The 25,327-nt window shown below is 41.2% G+C and overlaps 1 protein-coding gene across 1 annotated transcript in view; it reads right to left on the bottom strand.

Moving 5' to 3' along the window:
- Positions 1–2,218: 2,218 nt before the first annotated feature.
- Positions 2,219–25,327, bottom strand: part of SLC38A1 (solute carrier family 38 member 1) — a 64,643-nt gene continuing 41,534 nt past the window's right edge. Inside the window, exons 6-17 of the mRNA XM_010989558.3 lie at positions 24,752–24,825; positions 22,992–23,084; positions 22,600–22,681; positions 21,325–21,407; positions 19,902–19,960; positions 19,469–19,585; positions 18,526–18,605; positions 13,705–13,805; positions 11,670–11,788; positions 10,471–10,612; positions 10,273–10,370; positions 2,219–8,475 (exon numbers count right to left, since the gene is read on the bottom strand). Coding sequence (XP_010987860.1) covers positions 8,374–8,475; positions 10,273–10,370; positions 10,471–10,612; positions 11,670–11,788; positions 13,705–13,805; positions 18,526–18,605; positions 19,469–19,585; positions 19,902–19,960; positions 21,325–21,407; positions 22,600–22,681; positions 22,992–23,084; positions 24,752–24,825 — 1,150 coding nt within the window. The 3' untranslated portion in view covers positions 2,219–8,373. The remainder of the gene's footprint in view (positions 8,476–10,272; positions 10,371–10,470; positions 10,613–11,669; positions 11,789–13,704; positions 13,806–18,525; positions 18,606–19,468; positions 19,586–19,901; positions 19,961–21,324; positions 21,408–22,599; positions 22,682–22,991; positions 23,085–24,751; positions 24,826–25,327) is intronic.

Below are 25,327 nucleotides of genomic sequence, written 5' to 3' on the forward strand. Positions count from 1 at the left end.
GGAACTCAGATAGAGAGGAACTCATCCAAATTTATAGACAGCACAGGTGACACATAGTGGAGTTTCTTGGGCTTGGGTTCCTACCCTTGAGCTGGCAAATAAGAGACTTTTTAAAGCGCAATTCTGTGTTTAATACTGCGTGCCTCTGGATTTGCAAAGCAAACCCAAGAAAACCTGTATGATTAATTAGCGCTCGCTGCAGCGGCACGTGTGCAAACCATCAGGCCAAGACTAATGAGACCTTTTTTAATGACCAAGAATAATCCTTGAGATTTTTATGGTTGGAAAGGGGGACTGTTTAGGGAAATTGGAAAGAACTTGAAAAATTTGAAAGGGGCAAAAAAGTTTACTGGGTTTACATTCTGTGTAATACTAGATGTCCCTTTTGAGTTATCTGATTCTATATGAATTTTGCCTTTTTATTTTGGCCTTTGAGATATTTTATAACCCTGTAAATTATAGAGACTGATAGATAGAAATGATTATTACCCCAAGAACAAATGAATCCTGATGGAGATGTAATTGATCTCCCCCTGGGGAGAAGGCCAGTTTGCATCTATTAGCCAGTTCATTTCAGCATCCTTTATTGTCTGTTCTTTGAATTCTCCTTTGAACCATTTTAAAACATCTTATTTGTTTCTTCATTTATGATGAGCTAGATAAAAATTTGACACCTACTTTATGTGAGAATCGTATTTCTACCTTTGTAAAAAAGAGATATATTTACCCATGTATTTTAAAGTCTTTAATATATTTGAGCTTTCTTTAGATATACGGGGCACTATGAGGACCTAGCTTTATTTTATTCAAAAAGCTAGTGATTTTTCTCCATACTCAGCAAGAGTAACCCTTCTTTTCTCCACTGAGTTGAAAGTCCACTTATTGGGTGTTATCTGTGCTCTGTATGATGGTCTATTTATTTCCTTTTCAATGTAAATCTGTTTTAAGTGCTACAGTTACATAATACATGATTCGGCAGGTTATTTCGATGTTACACTGACCCTACTGAAGAACAGATGGTCCTGACAATTTGGATTCGTCTAAAATTTAAACTAATGAAAGATAAAACCTTGATATACAAAATTTAGGCCTCGCTAACCATCTCCAGACTAACTATCCTCACCAGGCAGAACCTAGTTATAAATCTAGAAGGTAAGCGAACAGGTCATCTGGGTTGCAAAGCCGTCAGTAAGTCCATGTTGGAGGGAAGGAATAACCCCCACACAGACAGTGCCGAGAGAAGCAGGGCAGAGGAGAACAGTATTAGCAGACACTCATGGGCAGGAGTGGAAGAAGTCAGAACCATCAAATCTTCAACCCAAAAGTCAAACCCAAAGTAGGGCCAGATCTTTTGATTTATAACAAAACCCACTCATATTCTCAAGCCTTGTGGGTGTATGCACTTTTACACCTGCTTGGGTTTGAGAGTGATAATGACTCACACCCTTTGTCCTGGGGGTTTTGATCAATTAAGAAATAGAAACAGGAGGCACAGACGGATTAAGTTTATAGATCATGAAGCTAGCTTGCAGTCCACAGCTTGGATGCTTATGCCCCAAATTTCCACCTTGAGATCCACAGGGGGCACCAACATGGCCCTGCCCAATGGGCCGTCTGCCTGGCAGCCCACAGACAGTCAGGAGCAGCCTCACCCCCACTCACACACGAAGGCCCAGGTCATTCGTGCACTAGCCCTGTCCCCAGAGGGGTTTGGGTATCAGACTACGGATACTGTGCCACCTTGATCTGATAAAACTTCCCAAAGATCACGGGGGAGGAGCCAGTGATGGACGAGGGAAAAACCAAGCTGCAGGAGCTTTCCCCTCAATAGTTCCTGGCAAAATGGAAGACCTGATAGGATTTCCTATTTCGTGGATGGCCGCAGTGTGGGCAGAGGACGACTGCCCTCCTACGCCATAGCCCAGGAACCAATATTCATAAAGATGAAGTTTAGGAAGAAAATGTTATGTTCCATCCACTTTGATTGTGAAGGATGGAGAAAGATATGTTTCAGATCAACTAGATTTCTATCAGAAGTATTTTGTAGAGTTTGGGCACTTTACTATAAGCTTCTGTGAACTCTCGGCGTTCTAGAACACTGACAAAATGCGTGCAAATCTGTCTCCAACAACCCCAAATAGAGTGTATGGTAAGTACCCAAATACCCCCCTTTTTGGTATTGTACCCCAAAAGAATGAAGACAAAAATTCATAAACACTTTTATTTCACATTTTTTAATGTTTAAAAACTATGTTAACAGAGCAGTTATAGAACAGAACTTCTTACATTTCTTTATTTACACCACATCCTGGGGGGAAAAAAAACCCCCCAAAACCTCTATATGTTTGATTAACCATGAAGAGCAAAGTTTTGTGACTTGTGACTCACTTAAATCATCCATCTGAAATTCATTTACAAGGTTTTTACATGAATGAAACAGTGATGTGCTACATGTATGGGACTCAGATGAAGTCTAAAATACACAGATTCTAGAGGGGATTATGTACCAACCACCAAGATTCAAGTGTTTGGGGAAAACATTACTTAAGACAGTCTGTGTTGGTGCCGACACTGAAAAGTAAAGGCAGTCATGCAAGACTTTCAAAAGCTTGATAAAATAATGGTTCTTTTCTTCCTTCTTTTTTCTTTCTTACTTTCTTTCTTTCTTTCTTTCTTTCTTTCTTTCTTTCTTTCTTTCTTTCTTTCTTTCTTTCTTTCTTTTCTTTCTTTCTTTCTTTCTTTCTTTCTTTCTTTCTTTCTTTCTCTTTCTTTCTTTCTTTCTTTCTTTCTTTCTTTCTTTCTTTCTTTCTTTCTTTCTTTCTTTCTTTCTTTCTTTCTTTCTTACTTTCTTTCTTTCTTTCTCTCTTTCTCTCTTTCTCTCTTTCTCTCTTTCTCTCTTTCTTTCTCTCTTTCTTTCTTTCTTTTATTTCTTTCTTTCTGTTTGTGCTCATAGTTAATGCTCAGGTCTTTCCCCTCATTTCAAAGATCCCAAAGTTTGGGAAATGCAGCAATTCAGTTTTGAAAAAAAAAAAAAAAAACCACATTCTCCTCCCCAACTTGTTTTCATGAATACTGTGTAGTGGTATCAGTGTTAACGTTAAAACAGCATTATGAAGAAACAACTCGTTATTTTGAGTATATCTATTTCTATATGGCAACCACTTGGGTCTAAAATGTTCCTTATTTGTAGCTCAGAGGACTATCTTTTAAATAACTGATCTGAATACCAGTATAAGAAATCAACGCAGCTATTTTTCAGACATTTCTTTCTCTAAACAATTAAGTAAGATTTTTTTAGGTTCCAAGTTTACATTGAGAGAACTATGTTACCTGGGAGAGAAGGTAAATTTTTCTAATTCCCAAACCAAACCTCTAATATCTATGAAAACATTTATTCTTGATAGGCAGATACTAGAGACTTCTATTTCAATGTGGATTAACAACTGCAAAAATATACAGCCTCCTATGTATTTACAATATATTTACATACAAGCAAAGTATTTCCTACAATAAGCCTCAACTGCATAGATTCTTCCTTTTAAAAACACAAATTCAAGCCTGTATATAGATGGGCCCGGTTTCACAGTCCTTCCTCCGAGAAAACCCTAAGAGACGAAGAAGCTCTGAGTCTTGTGAATTATACATGTTTTTCAAGAACTTTCCCTTCAAGATTTAGTGATATTTTTCAGTTGTCAGCCACCCCCACCCCTAATTGATACCCGAAAGACATAGATCATTATAAATAATTCACTGTATTTTCGAGGAAGTGTATTCTGTTGCTAAAAGATTCTCAGCTCTGCCATCCCTAAGGGGAATGTTCATTAACATTCTTAGATGATACAGTCTCTCTTTTTAGTTTGAAAGTGGCTAGAAGTTCCCTATGAACTGGAATGGAGGAATTATGTTCTCAAAGTTTACACCCTTTCTAAGCCTCAGACCTAGATAACCAGAGGGAAATGGATGGCTTTTGCACTAAAGGCATAAAATCAATTATCTGGTCATCTCACCGGCCTCCTCCTTGCCGCAAACCCAGTGAAATGCTCCATCCAGCACTCTGACCTTGACCCAGAGCTGTGCGTGAGTTTCCTCGGAGCCCTTTGCAGCCCCATGGGCAGTACGACCCTTTTAGCAGAGAACTCACTAGGAAGGAGGGCAGGACTGACCACCCCACAGTGAACCCACACCTCCTGGAGACCTTACTCCTGACATGAACCAGTATTTCCTCGAAGGTTGCATTTACAAAGGGTACATCTTTTCATTCCTTTCAAAAAAAAAAAAAAAAAGACGCAAAACACCTCACTTTTATTTCTTCACAGCTACAAAAACTGCAATCTTAGCGTGTCTCAGCCCACATGCAGGCAGCCCCACTGACAACTGTGCATCTGGACCAGCATTTCACCGGGGAGGGCAATGAAGCGAGGCCCTTTCCTCCCCTCCCTAAGTCCTGGTTCCCACCTCTTGTCCCGAGAATCCTAGGAACAGTCCTCTGGGACTAAGGGGCAGGACTAGCGGGGATCAAAAAGGAAAGATTAACTGATTCCGAGTGGTCCTCACACTTGACGTGCACCCAGATCACTGGGAGGGTGTGTTACAGCACGGTTTGCTAGGCTCACCCTGAGAGTCCGATTTCACTAGGTCTGGGTTGGGGCCGGAGAAGGGGCATTCCAACGAGTTCCCAGGTGACGCTGTGGCTGCTGGTCCCGGGGAGCCCCACTTTGAGCACCACTGGCCTGGAGGCCTTCAGAAAGAAGCCACTTCTGGGGGAACTGTCTGAGCTGTCCTCTGAAATACATCTTCCCACAGCCCTCTGTGGTACCACGACCATCACCCATGTATGCCTTTCTCAACAGGGTCTGCAAATGTGAAAAAGGAAAGGTGGGTGGAGAGCTTTTTAAGCCTCGTCTGATAAGCGAGCAGTCAGACCACGGTTTACTAGCACTAACTCCATTGAAAGTGCTGTGTGCTGGCTTCAGTGACTGGCATGTGGGAGCGATATCCTTTTTGGTAGCGAGAGGGAAGGAGGTGAACTCCGGGAGCAAAACGTCCTACAAATAGAAGCAGGCAGGCCAAGCCTGAGACTCCACAGAGGAGAAAGGGTATCAGCTGAGGAACGTCCCTGGAGGCTTATGGCCCGCAGGTGGCCCCTCACCCTCCTCCTGCCACCGGCTGTCTGGTGGCCCTGGACTTACTCTTCTCCTCCTTTGCTGCAGGCACGGCTTCAGGCCACTCAGGGCACCTCTAACTGGTGGTGTGTGGCTGGGGGAGCACTCCAGATCCCACCAGCAACAGAAGTGACGGACGCTTGGCAACTTGGAACAAATACCCACTAGAAACAATATTACATTTAGTGGTGAGGTTCTTCAGCAATCTTGTTATATTATCCTATGTTCAGCTAAACTATGGGTTTAGATCTAGCCGGTCTGGTGGCCTAACACCATGTATAACCCCCAGGGCTTCTAAAGGAAAATACATTCCAGGTTGCAAACAATCAACTGACCAGAGTTTTACAATATGCTCTGCTTAAAAATTGGGGCCTGCCTGTGCTTAACAAGACTCGATTTCTTTCTTGTACACACTTCACTACCCCCATTTCCAATAAGTACCATGAAGGAAATCAGGGATTTACAGGATGCTGTGTTATGATAACTAGGGAACAACAGTTCACCGTCTAAAGGACGAACCTGGCACTGTTCACTAGTGTTGAGATCCTAACTGCCAAAGGAAAACGTGCTGCTCCCAGTGGCGAAAATAAAATGCTCGTGAGTCTGCTCACGTAGCAGAAAACCTTCCACAGCACTTGACTGTGTTACTGAAATTCTACCTAATGTCTGTGGTACATGCAGTTTGGCTACCAGCTCTCTATTCTTAACAAGAAGAGTAAGAGCGATACGTTTCGCAGCTAAGCCCACCCAAGCGATGTAACTGATCAGTGATCTCTGACGAATGACAGGAGGGTCTGTCATATTCAGTCAACAATAAACTGAGATAAACATATATAGAAGATTTTAAAAACCTGTGGTACCACAGACATTGACCGCAATGTGCCTCCTCTAAATAAATATATTTTAAATAATAATAAAAAAATCCCTTGTCCTGACACATAAAATCCAAAGATCCAGGTATATTACTACACGTCCTGGGAGTTCACGATGAACTTCGAAGTTGACTCTGTGAGTGTAAAATGAATTGTTGTAAATTCATGAAGAAAACAGAAAGTAGCATAACATAGTTTGTAAACTTAGATTTGTCTCTATTTAAATGAAGGGTCGTCCACGATCTGGCTATTTCATTATTTGGTGCCCTAGACAAGCCCAAAGGGCCAGCTGACTTGTTTTATTCAGTTTCTCTCCCTGCTCACCTGACACGGAAGACACTGCTGAGAAGGACAGACGTGCCTGTGGATTTTACTAAGTTAGGAATTCACATGTAGGTAGGTATTCAGATCTGAATAGCAGAACGCTGACCTAATGTGGATGTAACTCTGGGGCAGTACATTAAAAGCTCTGGTGAGTCTACCAAGAAATGCAGGAACTACCTTTCCTTCTTCCCCCAGAAGGATCACGACAAGGTGCTCTGATGCCTGCTTTTTCTATGGGACATTAGTCTGTCAAGGGGAGGGGACATCCCGTGTCAGCCCCGGGAAGCGTGCAGACCTTTGGGGAGCTGAGTGGGGGAGGAACAGAACCTAGAACTAAGTGCCTGGGAGCTCTGCCAAGAGTCTGTGGTTACAGTCTGTTTATCTCTGGATAAGCAATCTGTGCTCAGTGAACTTATATGTTTGTGAAGTTCAACCAGGATGTAGATTAAATACAAGCCCTGTTTCAAGTTCAAGGAGCACACACGCCTCTCACTGTGTGATGTGGACAAGCCAGTCGCAGGTGATGGCCCAGCTCAGGGGGGATGTGGTTCTGGGTTTCCATATCGTCCCCCATTCCTTTTCCAAGCTACCTTCTCCCGAACTCTCTTCTTTATCAGTCTCTCTGTGGTCTCCTTCTCCTGCTTTAGGAGAGGGGCTGGGGCAGAGTGTGGGTCACGTCAGGTGGGCAGTAACAGCCCACCCTTGACAAGGGGCGAGAAGAGGACCAGCACAGGCACCAAACGCCCCGTCTGGGGGAAGAAAGGTACACAGTGATTCCATCACACATTCTTCTCAAAGACCATCTTTGAGGGTTCTTGTTCTTTTTAAAGACTGGATGGATTGTTAATGGAGAAGAAATAGGAATGAGGCTTATTTAAGGTACAAAAATCTTATATTTGTAATAACCTAAATTTATAGATATAAAACAAGTCTTTTTAAAGACCCCACCCCCAAAGAACCCAATATAAAACAGGAATTACTTATCCTAGGTCCTCCGTGGTTAGATACACATTATTCCCTGTGCAAAGAGCTGGTGGACATGAGTAAAAGCTGCTGGGTTGATAATTTAAGGAAATGTTTTTCCCCCTTCAACAATACCGGTATCGCGCTGAAGGCTGTCTGCATCAGAGGAAGATGTTTCTCAGGCATTTTGGACCAACTGTTTGTAGGACTCTTGCTTCTCCATTTGTTACAAAGGTGTCACGGGTCTTCCCCAGTAGAAGCTGACTCAGATTAGAGTAATTCTGACACAAATTGCCAAGAGGGAAACAAACCTTCATTTACTAGATTACCCAGATATGTAGTTTAGTATGTTTACCAAGGTGAGAATCACTCCCACCCCTTTCCCAGCTGAGAACACTCTCCAGGGAATGTCTCTGCACAGAGCAGGATGTAGTACCAGCGAGGCCATGGGCTACGGGACCTCAGCTTCCAGGTGATCAGAGCCACCTCAAATATTGAGCATCCTCTGATCCAACAGGGGCATGTGCCCTGTAACTCTCATATGATTATCCCTATGTGCTATGTTAACCAAAATAGGCAAATTATTTACGAAACCATTTTTTTTTCTGTAAAGCAAAATAAATATATACAATTCAAGATTCTTTTCTCTTCTAAAAAGGTACAGATATCAGAAGCTGAACATCAGTAGGAAAATTATTTCAGAATCTGGATGTATAATAAATAAACATGATTGATGATCATGTTTTTAAAGTTCTAAGAGATGGTGAACTCACAAAAAAAATAGTGTTAGGAGAGTGAAGAATAACTGAGTGGGAAAAGTACTGGAAAATATGATTGTGTGAAATTTGGGGGGAAAAAATCCACAATCCTTTGATCAATCCTGGATCTTGGAGGGACATAAACCATTGGAGAAACAGGTCTCTGTTTTGCCAGTGAAGTGTTATTCCGTCTTGTACCTTGTAAATTTCTGTCTGCTTCTGTAAACTTGCCGAGGGAGTGACGCGGGGTTGCTGATGTGTGGGGACGTGACTGTTTTGTTTTTTCAGCTGGTCTCAGTGGCCTTCGTCACTGCCTGATGAGTAGGCCCAGTCGTAGATGACCAAGGGAATGCTGACCAGGGAAAACAGCACCCCCAGACCCAGGAAAAGGGCAGCCTGGAGCAACAGAAAGGCAAGGGTTACTTTCTGGGAAGCAAACACTTCCTGTGCTCACCTGGGGACACACAGATACACTCTCCCTTTCTTTCTGTGTGCCCTTGGATTCGGACTGTGTTACAATAGTTGCTGAACTATGAGAACCTTTTTAAAAACTGTGTGCCTCGGATTCTCCAAGGATGAGAAACTAAGAAAAAGCAGCCATGCAGAACCGTCCTCTGCATTCTGCGCTTTGCTGTCATGGTCACCTCGGAGTGAATCTGTTCTACAGCTGACGGTCTCCTTACAGCTCCTTTCAAACTACGATGACAACCAGAGAAAAGAATGGCCTTAGAAAACACACAGGCCATGTCACTGCTCTTGACCAACCAGCCTTGGTTATTGCTGGCAGGCAAACATTTTCATTTGAAAAAGTATTCAAAAGATATGGGAAAGCGAAGTAGACTGGATGGAGTGAAATCGGAAATGGGTAGCCGAAACTAAGTGACTTCAAGGGTGGATGAAGGCCACAAGGGGCAGGTTACTAATTCTAGAATCTGAAGAACACAAGCTTATCAATTGCTTGGCCTTGAGAGCATCCACTGAGAGCTTTTTGGGGAGAAGGATGAAGCATCGCGAGAGCCAAGGGGGCTGGACTGGAGTCTGGACAGGGAGATGGAGCTGAGGGCAGGGGAGGAGGCGAAGTGTGGGGTTCAGAGGGGTGCATGCACACAGGCTCACCATCACAGGTCTGGTCTAACTCCCAGTAGGTCCCTCCACGGACAGAATCCCTTGTCTCATGCTATTTGGTTGCTCCTCCTACCAGTTTTATTATGGGAGCAGGGCTGGAGAGACTCAGGGAATTTATGGACTATGGAATGGTCTCCACCACTGTCAGGATTTAATCTTAGTTTGCTTTACTGCTACGCCAGGCTGACTGCTCCTTCCTCTCTGTCCTTGGGAAGCCCGCACTGGTCAGATTCAGAAGGATTTGGGATTTGTGGTTTTCAGGATAATCCTGTTGGGGACGTAGATGCTCTACCAGCATCAGCACTGCTTCTCCTAGGTGCCCCGGGATGAGCCCTCGTGCCTGCGTCTCTCCTCTGGGTCTGCGGACTCGGGTATCGTGTGTGAGTGGGGTGCTTACACTAGCTGGGAGGGCAGCTGAGAAGCCTTCTCCGAGGCCAAACATAATGGTGCTCCAGGAGGTACTCATGGTGCAGCCACTTCACCCCTGCTTCCCTCACTGTCTCCAAGTGCACCACCTTCAAGATGCCCTTGAACTTCACCAGACCTGGAAACAAGAATCCCAATATAGAAAGGTAGTTTCTGAATCCAGGTCTGTGGCTCCAAAACATTTCTGTCCAATCAAACAAAGACCCTTTAAGCTAACTCAGACACTTGAGTTAAGGCATCACACGTTCCCTGGGCTGTAGGATGGAGTTATGTGACCAGGAATCGTACAGAAACAGGGGACTGCATAGAATCTTGGAGCCCCTTTCCACCTTACAGCTTGCTAAGGACAAGGCATCACGCCACAGAGACACAGGATGATCTCAACATCTAATCTCTCAGTTGGACCTGCCCTTGCTCAGTGCACAAAGCGAAGGCACAATAAGAGAAAACCTGAAAAGATATTTTGAGGGAATGGAGAAGATTCAGATATGATGTTTTAAATCTCCCAGACGGGCAAACACTAAGACTGCTGCCTCCTTCTGAGGTCACTAAAAGTAGTGTTAGATGGTGGAGATGGACTATGTGTTTGGTATACTTCAACGAAAAACCAGAAAAAATTAGAGTGGCTGGCATGAGACATACCCAAATGCGTTGAGTTCCTTTATCTCCATCCTGGCTTGTTATTTTTAAATACAGAGACGAAGGAAGAATGAAAATTAGCATATTAGCAGATGTAACTCCTGTAAAATAAGAAAAAAAAAAAAGTTTGCGGCCGTCATCGTGAAACTCTGGCTTTCTAAACAGCCGCTGGGGAGTAAGCGTGAAGTCACAAAGCCATACCTACGACTCCAAAAATGTCCTTCATGGAGGGTATGAAGATCACCAGTAAGTTGATAATCACCAGAAGTATGAAGGTCACCAAGACATGACGACATAAATTAAACTTTGTTTTCTTAGCCAGTTCAAACAAAGATGAACGGACCTGCAGGAAAAGAAAACGAAGGTTCTGTGGTGCCAGCAGCATGCCGACCTCCACATTTTTCAGCAGTCACTGATAGACTGGTGCCCAGGCATTTGCGACAGGCTTTGTCACACCTGGTGAGTTTACAGACAGCTTAACAGTCTGGGAAGCAGCGGAGCTTGACTTAAGATGGACAGTGTTTTCTTTATGACTAGGTAGTTGTCTTTTGCAGGGAGGGGGGTAGTTTCTGTTTTATCTATGACTGAGTGCTCTCTTCTGGTCCTACATCCTCCTGCCATGTATAACAGGGGATTCAAACAGTCTATCTACATTTCTGTGTAAGGAAGAAGAGGGATAGATTAAGTAGACGTAAGATTCATTCCATCAGAGTTGTGGTGTATATAAACAATGGAATATTATCAGCCGTCAAAGAGTGAAGTAACGCCACTGCAGCAACACGGATGGGCCTGGAGATCATCATACTAAGTGAAGTCAGTCAGACAGAGAAAGACAAATATCATATGGTATCACTTGTATGTGGCATCTAAAAAAATGGCACAAATGAACTTATTTACAAAACAGAAACAGACTCACAGACATAGAAAACAAACTTATGGTTACCAAGGGAAAAGGGGGAGGGGGAGGATAAATTAGGAGTTTGGGATAAGCAGATATAAACCACTTGATACAAACAGATAAACAACAAGGTCCTACTGCACAGCACAGGGAACTATATTCAATATCTTGTAATAAGCTATAATGGAAAGAAGTCTGAAAAAGGATCTATATGTAAATGTATAACTGAATCTCTATGCTGGACACCAGAAACTAACACAACATTGTAAATCAACTAGACTTCAGTGAAAGAAAAGCAAAGATCCGTTCCATCAGGAGGCTCCCCTAATTCACTGATCCCGCTTTCTTTCCAAAGAGCCTTGGGATCCTTCCCCGATGCATTTTCAAGGATGCAGAAGAGTTACTTCAGCAGGCCGGCTCTGGAGATGGCTCCCGCTCTGGAAGGCAGCAGAGAAGAGGAGCCGCCAGCCGCTCTCAGGCTGCACTGCCGCCCTTTACTCACCGTGAAGAATAACACGGGCACCGTGAGGATGACAGCAACAATGACGGCCAGCCGCACCGTCAGGATGAGGATGTCATCTTTATTCTGGTACTTGTGCAGGAGGTCTGACTGCACTTTTTCTAAAAACGAGGGAGAAGTAAGAGGGTGTGACAACAAGACAAAAGCACATCACGGAATGACAGCTTTTCCGAACCACAAAGAATTTGTAACTTGGAGGGCAAGGAAAGCAATGCTCTGTGTGTTGAAGTATCTATTAAGCAATTGATATAGTTGATGAGGAGCCCCTCCACCCCGCTGGCCTCACCGATCCTTTAGGGAAAAGGACTGTACAGTAATCACTAGACATCACCCAGAGTGGGGATGCTTAACTCACACTAAATTACACCTAGGAGTCAGCTGGGGTTAAAAATACCATGCGGCTGAAGCACAAAGCCCTTCTTAATCTAGATTCTTCCCGACTTGGTGCCACTCATCACACACTGCCAAGAAGCCCGGTCTTGCCGAGCAGCCTGTGGGCCCCTCGGGGCCTCTTCAAGCTCCTCTTATAACTCAGCGTCCAAGCAGCACAGGTGGTCACGGAACTTGACCACCGCAAGGAAGTAATTCTTCTCTCCCACGTATGTTTTTCTTATTTAAAAAAGTATTTAGCTTATATACCACTTTGAACTTTTTCTCAACTCTAAACTTCAGAAAGTGTGTCATTTCAAAGACAGCCAAAACTGGAGGGGCAGCCACTGAGAGCGAGGGAACGCTCGCTCCTCTGACCGAGACAGTCCCCTCCCGCCGTGTCTCCTCCTCCTCGCACCCGTGTCTCAAGGCTCGGGGTGTGGAATTTCAGCTCTGGTCTGGGCCGTAGATTAGTCTCAGGGTTATAAAAAGGATCCCAGGTCATAATAAAAATCTCCTTAGTTCTAATTTCCTTGATTCAAAATTCATAACCATTTAAAAATAGCTGAGCTTTTTTTTTCCTTTAACCTAAGAGCATAAAAGGGTTTGGTATTCTAGTCTATGTAAAAAAAAAGGGGTTTGTCAAGAAAAATCATAGCTTGAACAAGATAAGTGAGATGAGACTGTTTAAGTAACATTAAGCTTTTTCTCTCTCTCCTTCCCTTTACCCACCCCAAGCCCTGTGAGTCTGCAGGAACCTTAGGAATACCATCTTCATGCAGAAATTAAACGTGGTATTTATGGATTCATTAGACAATGCGCTTCTCCATTGCCTGTGAAAATGGTAATAACACAACTGTATACTCAGGGTAGCCCCTCTCTCCAGGCTGAATTAATCATCTCTAAATGTGTTTAAGTTTTGAGGCCCCTTGTGTTCATGAAAAAATGCCCCCAAGAAATATTGTTTAATAGAGGATGTGAAATATATGTATTTCAATGTAAATTCGGTCTCAAATTACAGTGATAATGAAAGATGTTCAATAAAGCTGCAGGATGACTGACGAAGAAGCAGTAAAAGAAGGTAAATGATTCCTACAGGGTCAATAAAAGTTAACAATGAAAAGCTTTGCTCTTTTTCGGATTTCTTTTCTTTTAAACTTTCTGTGTCATTCCTTCAAATTGCTGCAAGGCTCCACCTTCCACCGAACACCCAGGTGTCTGATTTTTAATTAACGGAGTGTCATGAGGGTAGCACTTCGCTCTTTCTCACTTTCAGAATCTGTCTCTGTCTCTCTTTGCTATTAATGGAACCTGACCCAGTTTGCAACAGCAATTAGGAAAGCCTTCGCTGATGTAGTTTCAAGCTTTCCTCAGGAAAGGTGGCAGGCTTATAAACTGCAATTTCTTTTAAGGACAGTATGAGGAGAGGAAAATTACAGGATAGTGTTTCGGTAATTATTCTTTTGTGTGGTCTGCATGAATATTCAGAGGAACCATCGCCATTTGCTTTAAGTAGAAGAAAAGACCAGCAAAACCAATGGGCAGATTTGTTGCTTTTTTGGCTATCACGTTAAAAGTTATTTTGACCTTGATTTTTAAGAACTTACTTACTAATCCCTGTATTTGTGTGCTGATGGAAGTTACTTACCATAGAATGTCAAGTAGCCAAAAATGGCAGTCAGGAAGTACATAACAAACATGGCGAAAAAGGAGATATTGGAAACCATCTGCATCTTTTTCTGTGATCGACTGAAAACAAAGATAAAGCAATTTGAAAAATTAAAAACCATGTTACTGAATCTAAGCACCAGTGTGAACACTGAAGAATGAGAACTTAAGTTTCTTTCTATCAGGATAGGGCAGACCTGACCCACTGAAATGACCCCCAGCAATTGTGCCATTTTAGAATAACTTCTTTTATACCGAGTGCCTATTGTGAGAAAGTGATTCACGGAACGAACAATCTCTTGAGTGTTCTTCCCCATTCTTTTAAAAGTTCTCATCTGAAGGGCAGAGAGTATTCTTTTTTTTTTTTTAATATTTGTGTGATGTTATCTCCACCCTCAGCACGCACAGGAAAAAAGGCAGAATAAATTCCAATGCTATGCTCCCAGCCCCCAGAGATCGGGGCAGAGCGAGAACTTGACCTCAGGTGTTCTGTTGCTAAAGCTGCTACTTGGGTTCTGGTTTTCCCATCGAATAGCCCTAGGGATGCACCCAGAAGCCCTTGTGTCTCCAGAGCAATTAGTGCCCAAGAGATCACAGTTGGAAATAACGAAGGGCTCTCTCTCTCTCTCTCTCTCAGGTTAAAATAAGTTTACTCTGGGAGTTTGCATGAACCTTTGAGTTTCTTTAACTGCCCAAACAATCTACAAGACTTGTACTCAAAAAGACACCACCAATAGTCACAATGTTTGACTGTGTTATAACAGGGAGTATGGAAAACAAGAAAAGTTGAGAAGTACACACATGAGAAAATTTACAACCCAAAAGCTGGACTATTAAATGCAGATGTCAAAGACGTATTTAAATACTCTAAACACAGGATCACAGTGTAGGATGTACACACAGATAAGTAGATGTAAATATTGCAAAATTTACTCACATGTCAACTAAATATGAAAGAGGAAGAATCATGAGTGAATTCAATGCTAAAAAACATCATCTTTATTTTGGTTTCAAACTGGAAATAGACAGCTATACTGCATATATTTTCTGGGCTTAAGACTATTCCACAATGTCTACTTCAAGAAACAAGAAAAAGTCTCAAATAAACAATCTAACCTTACACCTAAAGGAACTAGAAAAAGAAGAACAAAGTCCAAAGTCAGCAGAAAGAAGGAAATAATAAAGACTAGAGCAGAAACAAATGAAATAGAGACTAAAAAGACAGCAGAAAAGATCAGTGAAACTAAGAGTTGATTCTTTGAGAAGATAAACAAAACTAACAAGCTTTTAGCTAGACTCACTAAGAAGAAAGACAGAAGACTCTGATAAATAAAATCAGAAACCAAAGAGGATAAATAACAATGGATACCACAGGAATGCAAAAGACTACAAGAGAATATTAAGAAAATACTATATGCCAACAAATTGGGCAACCAAGAAGAGATGGACAAATGTTTAGAACCATAAGACCTTCCAAGACTGAATCATGTAGAAATAGAACATCTGAATAGACTAATCTCTAGTACAGAGATTGAAATGGTAATCAAAATCAAGAACTTCCCCCCAAACAAAAGCCCAGGACCAGACGGCTTCACTGGTGAATTCTACCAAACACTCAAAGAAGATTTAATACCTGTCTTTCTCAAACTCTTTCAAAAAGTTGAGGAGGAGGCAATGCTTCCTAAATTATTTTATGAGGCTAACATCATCAAGAGACCAAAACCAGACAAAGACAACACAAGAAAAGAAAACTGATGGCCAGTATCTCTGATGAACATAGATGCAAGAATCCTCAACAAAATACTAGCAAACTGAATACAACAATACATCAAAAGAATCGTACACCACGGTCAAGTGGGATTTATTCCAGGGATGCAAGGATAATTTAATATCCACAAATTAATCAAGATGAGACACGACATTAACAAAATACCCACTTAAGATAAAAACTCAATGAAGTGGGTATAGAAGGAACATACGGCAACATAATAAAGGCCATGTATGACAAACCCACAGCTAACATCATTCTCAGTGATGGAAAACGGAAAGCTAGCCCTCTAAAATGAGGAAGAAGGCAAGGATGCCCGCTTTTACCACTCATATTCAACCAAGTATTGGAAGTCCCCGTCAGCGCAATTAGGGAAGAAAAAGAAATAAAAGGCGTCCAAGTAAAACTGTCACTATTTCCAGTTGACAGGATTTTATATATTGAAAACCCTAAAGACTCCACCAAAAACTATTAGAAATAAGCGAATACAGTAAAGTCGCAGTGTACAAAATCAACATACTAAATTCTGCTGTGTTTCTATACACTAACAATGAGCTAGCAGAAAGAGAGATTAAGGAAACAATCCATTTATAGTTGCAACAAAGAGAATAAAATACCTAGGAATAAATCTAACCAAGGAAGTGAAAAAATTGTACACTGAAAACTATAAGACATTGTTTAAAGAAACTGAAGAAGATACAAGTTAAGTAGAAAGATATTCCATGTTTATAGATGGGAACACTTAACATTGTTAAAATATCCATCTTACGCAAAGCAAGCTACAGATTCAGTGCAATCCTTATCAAAATCCTAAGGACATTTTTCACAGAAATAGAACAAAAACTTCTAAAATTTACATGGAATCATAAAAGACCTCTAATAGCTCAAATGATTCTAATAAAAAAAGAACAAATCACATTTCCTGATTTCAAACTATATTACAAAGCCAAAATAATCAAAACAGCATGGTATTGGCAGAAAAACAGACACAGAGATCAATGGAACAAAATTGGGAGTCCAGAAACAAACCCGCACATATATGGACATGTGTATACACATGTGTATGTAAATTAATTTACATCAAAGGAGCAAAGAACATAAAATGGGGAAAGGATAGACTCTTCAACAAATGGTGTTGGAAAAACTGGATATCCACATGCAAAATTATGAAACTAGACCATTATCTCACACCATCCACAAAAACCAACTCAAAATGGATGAAAGACTTGAATGTAAGACCTGAAACCATAAAACTTCTAGAAGAAAACATAGGCAGTGTGCTCTCTGACATTGGTCTTAGCAATATCTTTCTAGTTATGCTTTCTCAGGCAAGGGAAACAAAAGCAAAAATAAACAAATAGGACTACATCAAACTAAAAAGGTTTGCACAGCAAAGGAAACCATCAACAAAACTAAAAGACAACCTACTGAACAGTCAAAGTTTGCAAATCATATATCTGATTAGGGGTTAATATCCAAAATATACAAAGAACTCATACATACAACTCAACAAAAAAGAAAACAACTGACAAAATTAAAAAATGAACAGAGGAGCATAACATTTTTCCATAGAAGACACAGATGGCTAACAGGCACATGAAAAGCCATTCCACATCAATAATTACGAGGGACATGCAAATCAAAACCACAATGACATATTACCTCTAGCCTGTTAGAATGGCTATTATCAAAAAGGCAAGAAATAACAAGTGTTGGAGAGGGTGTGGAGAAAAGGGAGCCCTCAGGCACTGTTGGTGGGAATGTAAACTGGTGCAGCCACTATGGAAAACAGAATGGAGAGTCCTCAAAAATTAGGAACAGAATTACCATATGATCCAGCTACCCTATTTCTGAGTATTTATCCAAAGAGTACAATAACACTAATTCCAAAAGATATATGGAACCCTATGTTCAGAGCAGCATTATTTACACCATAGCCAAGATATGGAAAAAACCTAAGGTTCCATCAGTGGATGAATGGATAAAGAAGATGTGGTGTATGTTTATATATACACACACTTATATACACAATGGAATACTACTCAGTCATAAAAAAGACCGTATCTTGCCAATTTCAACAATATGGATGGACCTTGAGGGTATTATGCTAAGTGAAATAAGTCAGGCAGAGAATGAGAAATACCATATGATTTCACTCATACGTGGAATATAAAAAACAAACAAACAACAACAACAACAACCCCAAAATGAACAAAGCAAACCAAATCAAAACATGCAGATACAGGGAACAGAGCAGTGTTCCAGAGGGGAAGGATGGTGGGAGGAGGACCAAATAGGCAAAGGGGATCAACTGTCTGGTGATGGATGGAAACTGAATTTTCGGTGGTGAGCACACTGTAGAGTATATAGAAGTAGAAATACAAGGTTGGACGCATGAAACCTATGTAAGTTGTACACCAGTTACCTCAAAAAAAAAGAGACTATGGTCTGATGACTATTTTTAATGTAGAAAGGCTGGCAGCAGTAGGCTAAAAAGAGAACCCATGGAGGAACTGATCAGCAGACCTTTAGTTTTCTCCAGAACAGCAATCAAAAATACACCCATAGAATCATCGTAACAGTTTAAAATGAACCACAATACTCTTTGTGGTCTTAACATTCATTTCTTTCTGCCTGATTTACCAGCTTTTTCCAACTAAACCAAAAGGCAAATCAGATACAATGCATTTCCCAGGTCACAGATGAATCTGAAGATTAGTATCTACTTGCAAAAGAATTGTAACATAAAGCAACACAAATACTTGAAGCCTCTTTGAGTAATACAGAATTTGAAAAACTAAATTAACAAGAAAAAGCCCATGTAGTGAACGACTTTATACATTTATGGTCAAAACGTACTGCAGGTTTCTGATTTTTCTTGCTCAACAATGGCAGAAAGTAAATGTTGAAGCTGGGTGATGAGTCTGGGGGGTTCGTTATATGCGAGTCCATTTATTTCAGTACAGCACTTGCCTATTAATGAGGGGTTGTAAAATGACTCTGCAGATAAAAAAAATTAAACAGATCTCTTACTCTTTAAGCTCGCTGTAAATTGGCAGGACTGACGGGTGGCAGACGAATGCAAATGCAATCGTTGGTAAAGCGTACACGGTCTATTTGGAAGAAAAAAATAAACATTAAGGCAAGGCATCTTTTTCCCCCATAAAAATAACAGCACTCTAGGCTTTCTGAGCTGCCTTTTTATCTGACAGCTCTTCAGCATCCCTGGATTATTTGGTTATTAGAAGAGCTCTGATAGCTAAAATAGGAGCAGCTTTTCTAAGAGCGCTCACCTAGCTTGAGATGAGACAGCAGGCACCGGGCACAGGTTGTTTTAATGCTGGGCCTAACTGCAGTGTATTTGACGTCCTCCAGGCCCTGCGTCACCCTGTCACCCTGTCACCCCGTGTGTATCTGGCGCTACCCGGTTACATGGCACTTTCCTGCGTCATTTCACAGTCCCCACAACACCCTGAAACAGACCAGGGCTGTTCTCCTGACTCCCTGCAGGACAGGTGAGGACTTCCACATCCATGTTACTGCTCTTTGCTCTGTACAGGGTGCGTCAAATCAGACTTAAAAGACGGCATCTAAAAAGACAATTACTTCACCACTTTGGTTGTATCCTTAAGAGTTAAAAGAGAGTGAGAGAGATCGATCTAAATTAGTTTTCTCAGATAAGATATTTTAAAACTCTCAATCTCAATATAGTAACTTCTTATGCAAAAAGAAGTTGTGGGGGGAGGGTATAGCTCAGTGGTAGAGCACATGCTTAGCACACTTGAGGTCCAGGGCTCAATCCCCAGTACCTCCGTTAAAAAAAAAAAAAAAAAAAAAGAAGTTTTTTTGGAAGCAGTGGTACTGTGCTCTTTGGAGAATGAATACATCAAAAACAGTATAATTAAAGCCAGTATAAGAAATACAATGCCATTAGTGAAAATGCTCCTTTTTATGTTTAAGGGACAGGAAAACTTACCTTTGAATTAAAGGTAACATATTTTGGCGTACACATGTCAGCATTTGTTGAATTCGCACTTATTGTTGAATTAAGCTCTGAAACAATGCAGGGAATTTGAAATTTCTTGTAGATAACCTGGTATTAAAAAATAAAGGATGGGGGAAGGTATAGTTTAGTGGTAGAGTGTATGCTTAGCATGCACGAGGCCCTGGGTTCAATTCCCAGTACCTCAGTTAAAAAAAAAAATCTAATTACCCCACTCCAAAATAAATGAATAAATAACAATGTGGGAAAAAAAAAGAATAGGCAAAAGATAACCCTTTAAAGTGCATGAATAAATAAATAAATGAGAAACAACATAGACTCTATCAAATAAAGTCAGATAATGAATAATTATTACATGGCATTGGAGCATGGCAAAACCAAACAAAGCCTCTCAATCAGCACTTACCACAATTAGGAAAAAAACCATACAGCTCAAAGAAAATCCACTCGTATAGCCAAGATAGCCTAAAAAAAGTTAAAAAAAAATTATTGTTATTTCATTCATCACCTCTTTCAAAGCATGGTTTCAAGCATAGTTTGGGGTTCCTGTAATATTCATTCACGCCAATGTGAATACAAGATTTATTATTTGATAGTGCTACCCTTTTGGGCAAAAATGGTGACTTTAGATGAAAACGTTATAGTAGTACGTGTTTTGATTCCAGTTTTTCCTGACACACTAGGGAATGCAGATCCCCAGAATCCAGGGGAAAAGAACCTCCCGAGTTTGACCGTAGGTCTCTGTTGCTGTACACAGATGGATTCCTATGGCCAAATCCACTTAACTCCTTGATCCATTCAATAGTTCTTGATTGTGCACTTATCCTGAACAGGCACAGAGGCGATGAAGGGATTTCCAGGGACACACTGAGCACCTGAGGACCTTTCCCTTGCTCCCCTTAGGGTGCCTGGGAGATCCTCCGTAACCTCCGGGAAGGCACAGTTAAGTCCTCTGGGGGCTGCACTTTCTCACCGCTGGGAGAGAACAGCCTTTCCTACCTACACTGAAAAGAGTTACGTGCACATACACAGGAAAGCCTAAACACAGACTCAGAAACCAGAAAATTAAGGAGCTTAAAAAAGTCTGCTTATAGATCTTACAGAAGAGCTATAGAGGCTGGTAGTTTTCATATAAAACAAAACAAAAAACCATGGCTAGCGATCATTTTGGGAAAAACTTCAAACGTCTGCCTTGAATGAGCCCAGAATTCAAGGAAATGTGTTCCAGAGGCCTTGGACGGGACGGCCGTCCGGCCTCGTCAGTCCAGACGTGAAATTCCCGTTAACGTCAGGCACCCTCGTCTCCGGGTGCCAGCACACCCACCAACGTCAAAACCAAACGGACACGGCTTGGTGACTGTCTGCCATTTCTGACTTTCCACTTCTCTCTCTCCCTTCAGTGAGGGAAATAATTGAGACTGGTTAGCCTTTGCTAATTTAAGAGTGGTTCATAATACTTCAAGGAGTATGTTTAAGCAACTTTCAGTCTTGACATTAGATTCGCAAATCTGCTTATCTAAGGCATCAGGGTATGTGAGCCCTTGTCTGAGAATTCCATTTCCTGGGCTCTGCTGTTGGAAAGAGCACTGTCTGTTGCTGGTCCCAGGACCTGCCTTGTCCCCTCCACAGATTAGCAGAGCGACTGCCTAGGAAGTCACATACTGACCAGTGTGTTTATCCCATATTAGAGTCGAGCCTGATTAATACTTGTAATTTATCCTCACTTAGTCTTTGCCCCGTAAGTGAAAGTAGAGGGCAAAGTCGTTCATTTGTATTAGGTTTCTGATTCATCTGTATTATTGTATGATAAAAGCAAGATCTTTCCTTACCTAAGTTCTTTAAGAGACACAGAGGGAGAATTATGCCAAAGGTAACTACCACCACCAGGACGCGGCCATCCAGGTACCAGGCTCTGAAAGGCATTTAAGCAGTTAGGTTATATTTTCTTAGAAAGTGCCTTTTTTTTCCTTATGTGTAAAACTTCACAATATATTTTAATTATGTTTTTTTTTACTATTACTAATGTTTACCATTAATTTTTTTTGTCATTATTCAGGTTTTATCCAAACACTTGAACCCAACCGCTGGTCCTTTACTATCATCTCTCTCCCATGTGATAGAAGAAGGCACATTGCTTTTCTTTTTTTTTCCCTCCCCCCACTGGCTAAGTATAGCATTCCTCTGAATTATTTACATGGTTTCAAAGCTGAACGCACACATGCATTCTGTCAGATTACAACTTGTCTCATCAATTATTTAAAGAGAATGTTCCTTTTTGTTTTGCTTGGCTAATATCATCGAAAAACAAGTCACCACAGGTAGGCATGGCTTTCTCCCTAATCTCTTGTGTGTGACCTTGAATCCTGATGACAGAACACTAGAAACTCTGGCTTCTATGATTCTCCCTTGAAAGAAAACAGAGAAACTAAGACTGACAAGAACTGTTAAACGAAGAGGTAGTCAAAACACAAGGACGTGCCAACGGCAGCCGCAGCATTTTCCAAGGTTAGCTGCATCTTTAATGAGGTTGGCTCATGTCAAGTCTGCTCCCCAAATGCTCCGTCCCTTCCATAAGAGACTCCGGTCTTAATTTGGCATGTTCCACTTCTGTGTTAAAAATACTCCATATCTGTTCTGGTTCATAGAAACTAGATGTAGATTTCGGGCTCACAGGAAAATGCAGCATCTACCATTTACAGCGTGAGTGATGAATCTACTTTTCACTTATTTATTTTTGTTTGGTTTTCGTTTTTTTTTTTTTTGGCGAGGGGGTGGAATTAGGTTTACTTATTTGTGTGTTTGTTTGTTTTTAGAGGAGGTACTGGGGCTTGAACCCAGGATCTCATGCATGCACTCTACCACTTATGCTACACCCTCCCCACCTTGAATCTACCTTTTAAATGCTCATATTCAAATGGCTCTCCCTGCTTCTTTTTTATATAACCAACCCCAGAAACAACAAACTGAGAAAAAAAAAAAAAAAAACCAGCCTAGGGAAGCTTAGTTTCTGCAGTTTTCATAAACCAAACACTTCAGTTAACCCACATTTCCATTAAAAGCATTTTAGTGATCTCACACACACACAAAAAGGGGCTATTACTTACGAAAATGCCTCTTCCTTTCCCATTAGGAACTTTATGGCAGAGGGTAGTTCATTTTTTACTATGAAGAGGTAACTCAGCATTGCTAGAGGAAAATGAGGACATTTTTAGAAAGACGATACTGGGGCTCAGGTTGCAAGCCATAGAGAAGGTCACCAGCCTGTTCCTAGACTGGCCTTCAGTACGACACAGACAGCTGGAGATGCTGTCCAAGATCCTCGCTGTAAGTAAGTGACTGCTGTCTCTGTTTCCCTGTCCACGCGCCGTTTTAGCAATGAGAATGATACTGCTGGGGTTACATTAAAACTCACATGGCCACCCAACCCCCAGGATTAGAGAAGATGGTAATTTTCACATACTTTCAAGCTCTGTATAACAAAACACGATCTCTTTACCTCCAGTGTTCTGCAGAGAGGTGGCTCCAAAGATGACGAGTTTCCCTGTGGTGCCAAAGACCTGCTCTCCCAGCTTTTCATAAACCATGCAGCCTGTTTAAAAGCCATGGTTGAGAATAGTTGAGAATACAAGAAATGACAGGATTCCCTACGTTAAAAATGGCCAAGATTTCATCACCCTGTGGACTGTTCCCCAAGTTATTTTGGTCTTTATCAGAATCACACAAAGAGCCTTCTTGGCTTTGCAAGAATTAAAGCATTCTCACGACAAAGCAACCTCTTGAAATTTAATTTAATTTATTTAATTAATTTTTCTTCCCTTTTTATTTTTTATTAGTTTTTATTTGGGGGGAGGTGAGTAGGTTTATTTACTTACGTGTGTGTGTACATATATTTTTAATGGAAGTACTGGGGATTGAACCCAGGACCTCATGCATGCTAAGCATGCGCTCTACCACTGAGCAATACCTTCCCCTGCCTTAACATTTTAAAGTGTCAGACATGGGCACCATTTCTTCTTTTTCAGGTTGGCCACAAAAGCATTACAAATAAATAATTAGGTCATAAGCCTTATTTTTCACTAGCTCAAAAGTCTCTCTGCTTTACTAGGGGGAAATTCCCACTCCGATCATATTCTCAGGTCTGGTATGTATCAGGAATGTAAAGACTTGATTTAAAAATAAAAATCCTGATGGCTGGGAAGGAAGGTTCCTTTTGAATTAATTACCTGAACTGATTAGACTAACCAGGAATTGTCTTAATAATATTCCAACAATGTCTCATGTATCCGAAATACCATAACCAGCTGAGAAACAGGTAATAACCGTGACATCAGAATTCTGATTCTAGTAAAATTTAGTTCAAAGATTTGTGACTCACAAAAAAAAAAAAAAAAGAGAGAGCACAGATAAAGGCCTCCAAAAAAACTAATCTGGCAACACCAGAATTCTAGGGTTCAACTGGTTCATCTCAATAAACACTAAAATTTAAACCATTCATTAACAAACGTGTTTATATTTCTTTGTAACGGTTCAGTTCACATTTTTAGGAGGTTCACCGAAAGCAATATGGGTTAGACTATAATTAAATTTTTGTTTAATCTCTCATAAGACTGGTGTTTAAACTAGACAATGGTTAGATTTTCAGTTTATTACAAAATGTTCCAGTTAAATGGAATTGTCTATATACAATAATAGCCGGCCCATGTGGTTTTATCTCATGTAAAAGTCAAATATTACAAACATAATCCAGTATCCCAGGGGTAGAAAATAAACACTTCAGGTATTACACTGCCCAGAGAACTCGAAGTCTTTTCATAGCACGCTGGCTACCACGTTGCCTTGGGAGGAACATTTTCTCCTTGGAATATGCACGGAAGAGAATGAAAGCCCTGTGACCTTTCAAAATCTTGGAGGCTGTGACATAAAAACATGGGATCCTCGTTCTGAAGTTATAAAGACCTAAGGAAACACAGAGGCCTGTAAAACGAAGTCATCTTAAACTAGAAAAGCAGGCACAACCGGGGGTTCTCTTTAAATGACAACGTGATTTGCTCACTGATCATAATTCAATTTCTGTGCTGCTGTAGTCACTTCTCTAGGTAAACACTGCTGCAGGTCTTCCAGCGACCACAGGTCAAAGTACTTGTTTTCTTTAATAACCAAGTGGCTGAACAGGGAGAGAGGATCCTTTGTTCACAACATCACCACGAGAGGCATTTACCCCGGCTTTGCAAAATGAGACGTGCTCCCACAGCTTACCTGTTTCCTTTGAACAGATCAACAGAAGGTTGATTGAATATATAGACAGCAGCGTTACTGAAGTCAGAAGTACCCTAAAGCAAAGAAAATAAGGCTTGTGACACCTATAAAGAACACAGACTCTGACCTCACCCTGCAGAGGGGCAAAGGCTTATTTACATGTGACGTGGTTGATCCTGTTCATTGAGAGTATCCAAATATTGGAACCCGTGAGTCACATCCTCCTTAAAATCCTCAATAAAGACCTTCTACCAAGTAACGAACTGCCCATTAGAATGTAACTCCGGGAATTCAAGTCCTTAATATAATTCTAAGCTCTCTGGGATCATTTCAGTTGAGGTTACTTTAAAACAACTTTACCGAAGAAAGCTTTTGTAGTCTACGGTGTACTTTCTGTTACAACTGAATGAGAAAGTTCAAGAATGGGGGTGGGGTGCTGAGGGAAAGGCTTGCAGTGACCCTCAGGTCAGTGGCCATGTGACTTGGGGCACTTACCCAATTTCTCCCACCCCTAGACTCCTCACCTAGCACGTAAAGCCACATGGTGTCTAGGGTTCTTTTCATCTAATTACTCTG

This window comes from Camelus dromedarius, chromosome 11 (assembly GCF_036321535.1).
Source record: "Camelus dromedarius isolate mCamDro1 chromosome 11, mCamDro1.pat, whole genome shotgun sequence".
Lineage (NCBI taxonomy): Eukaryota > Metazoa > Chordata > Mammalia > Artiodactyla > Camelidae > Camelus > Camelus dromedarius.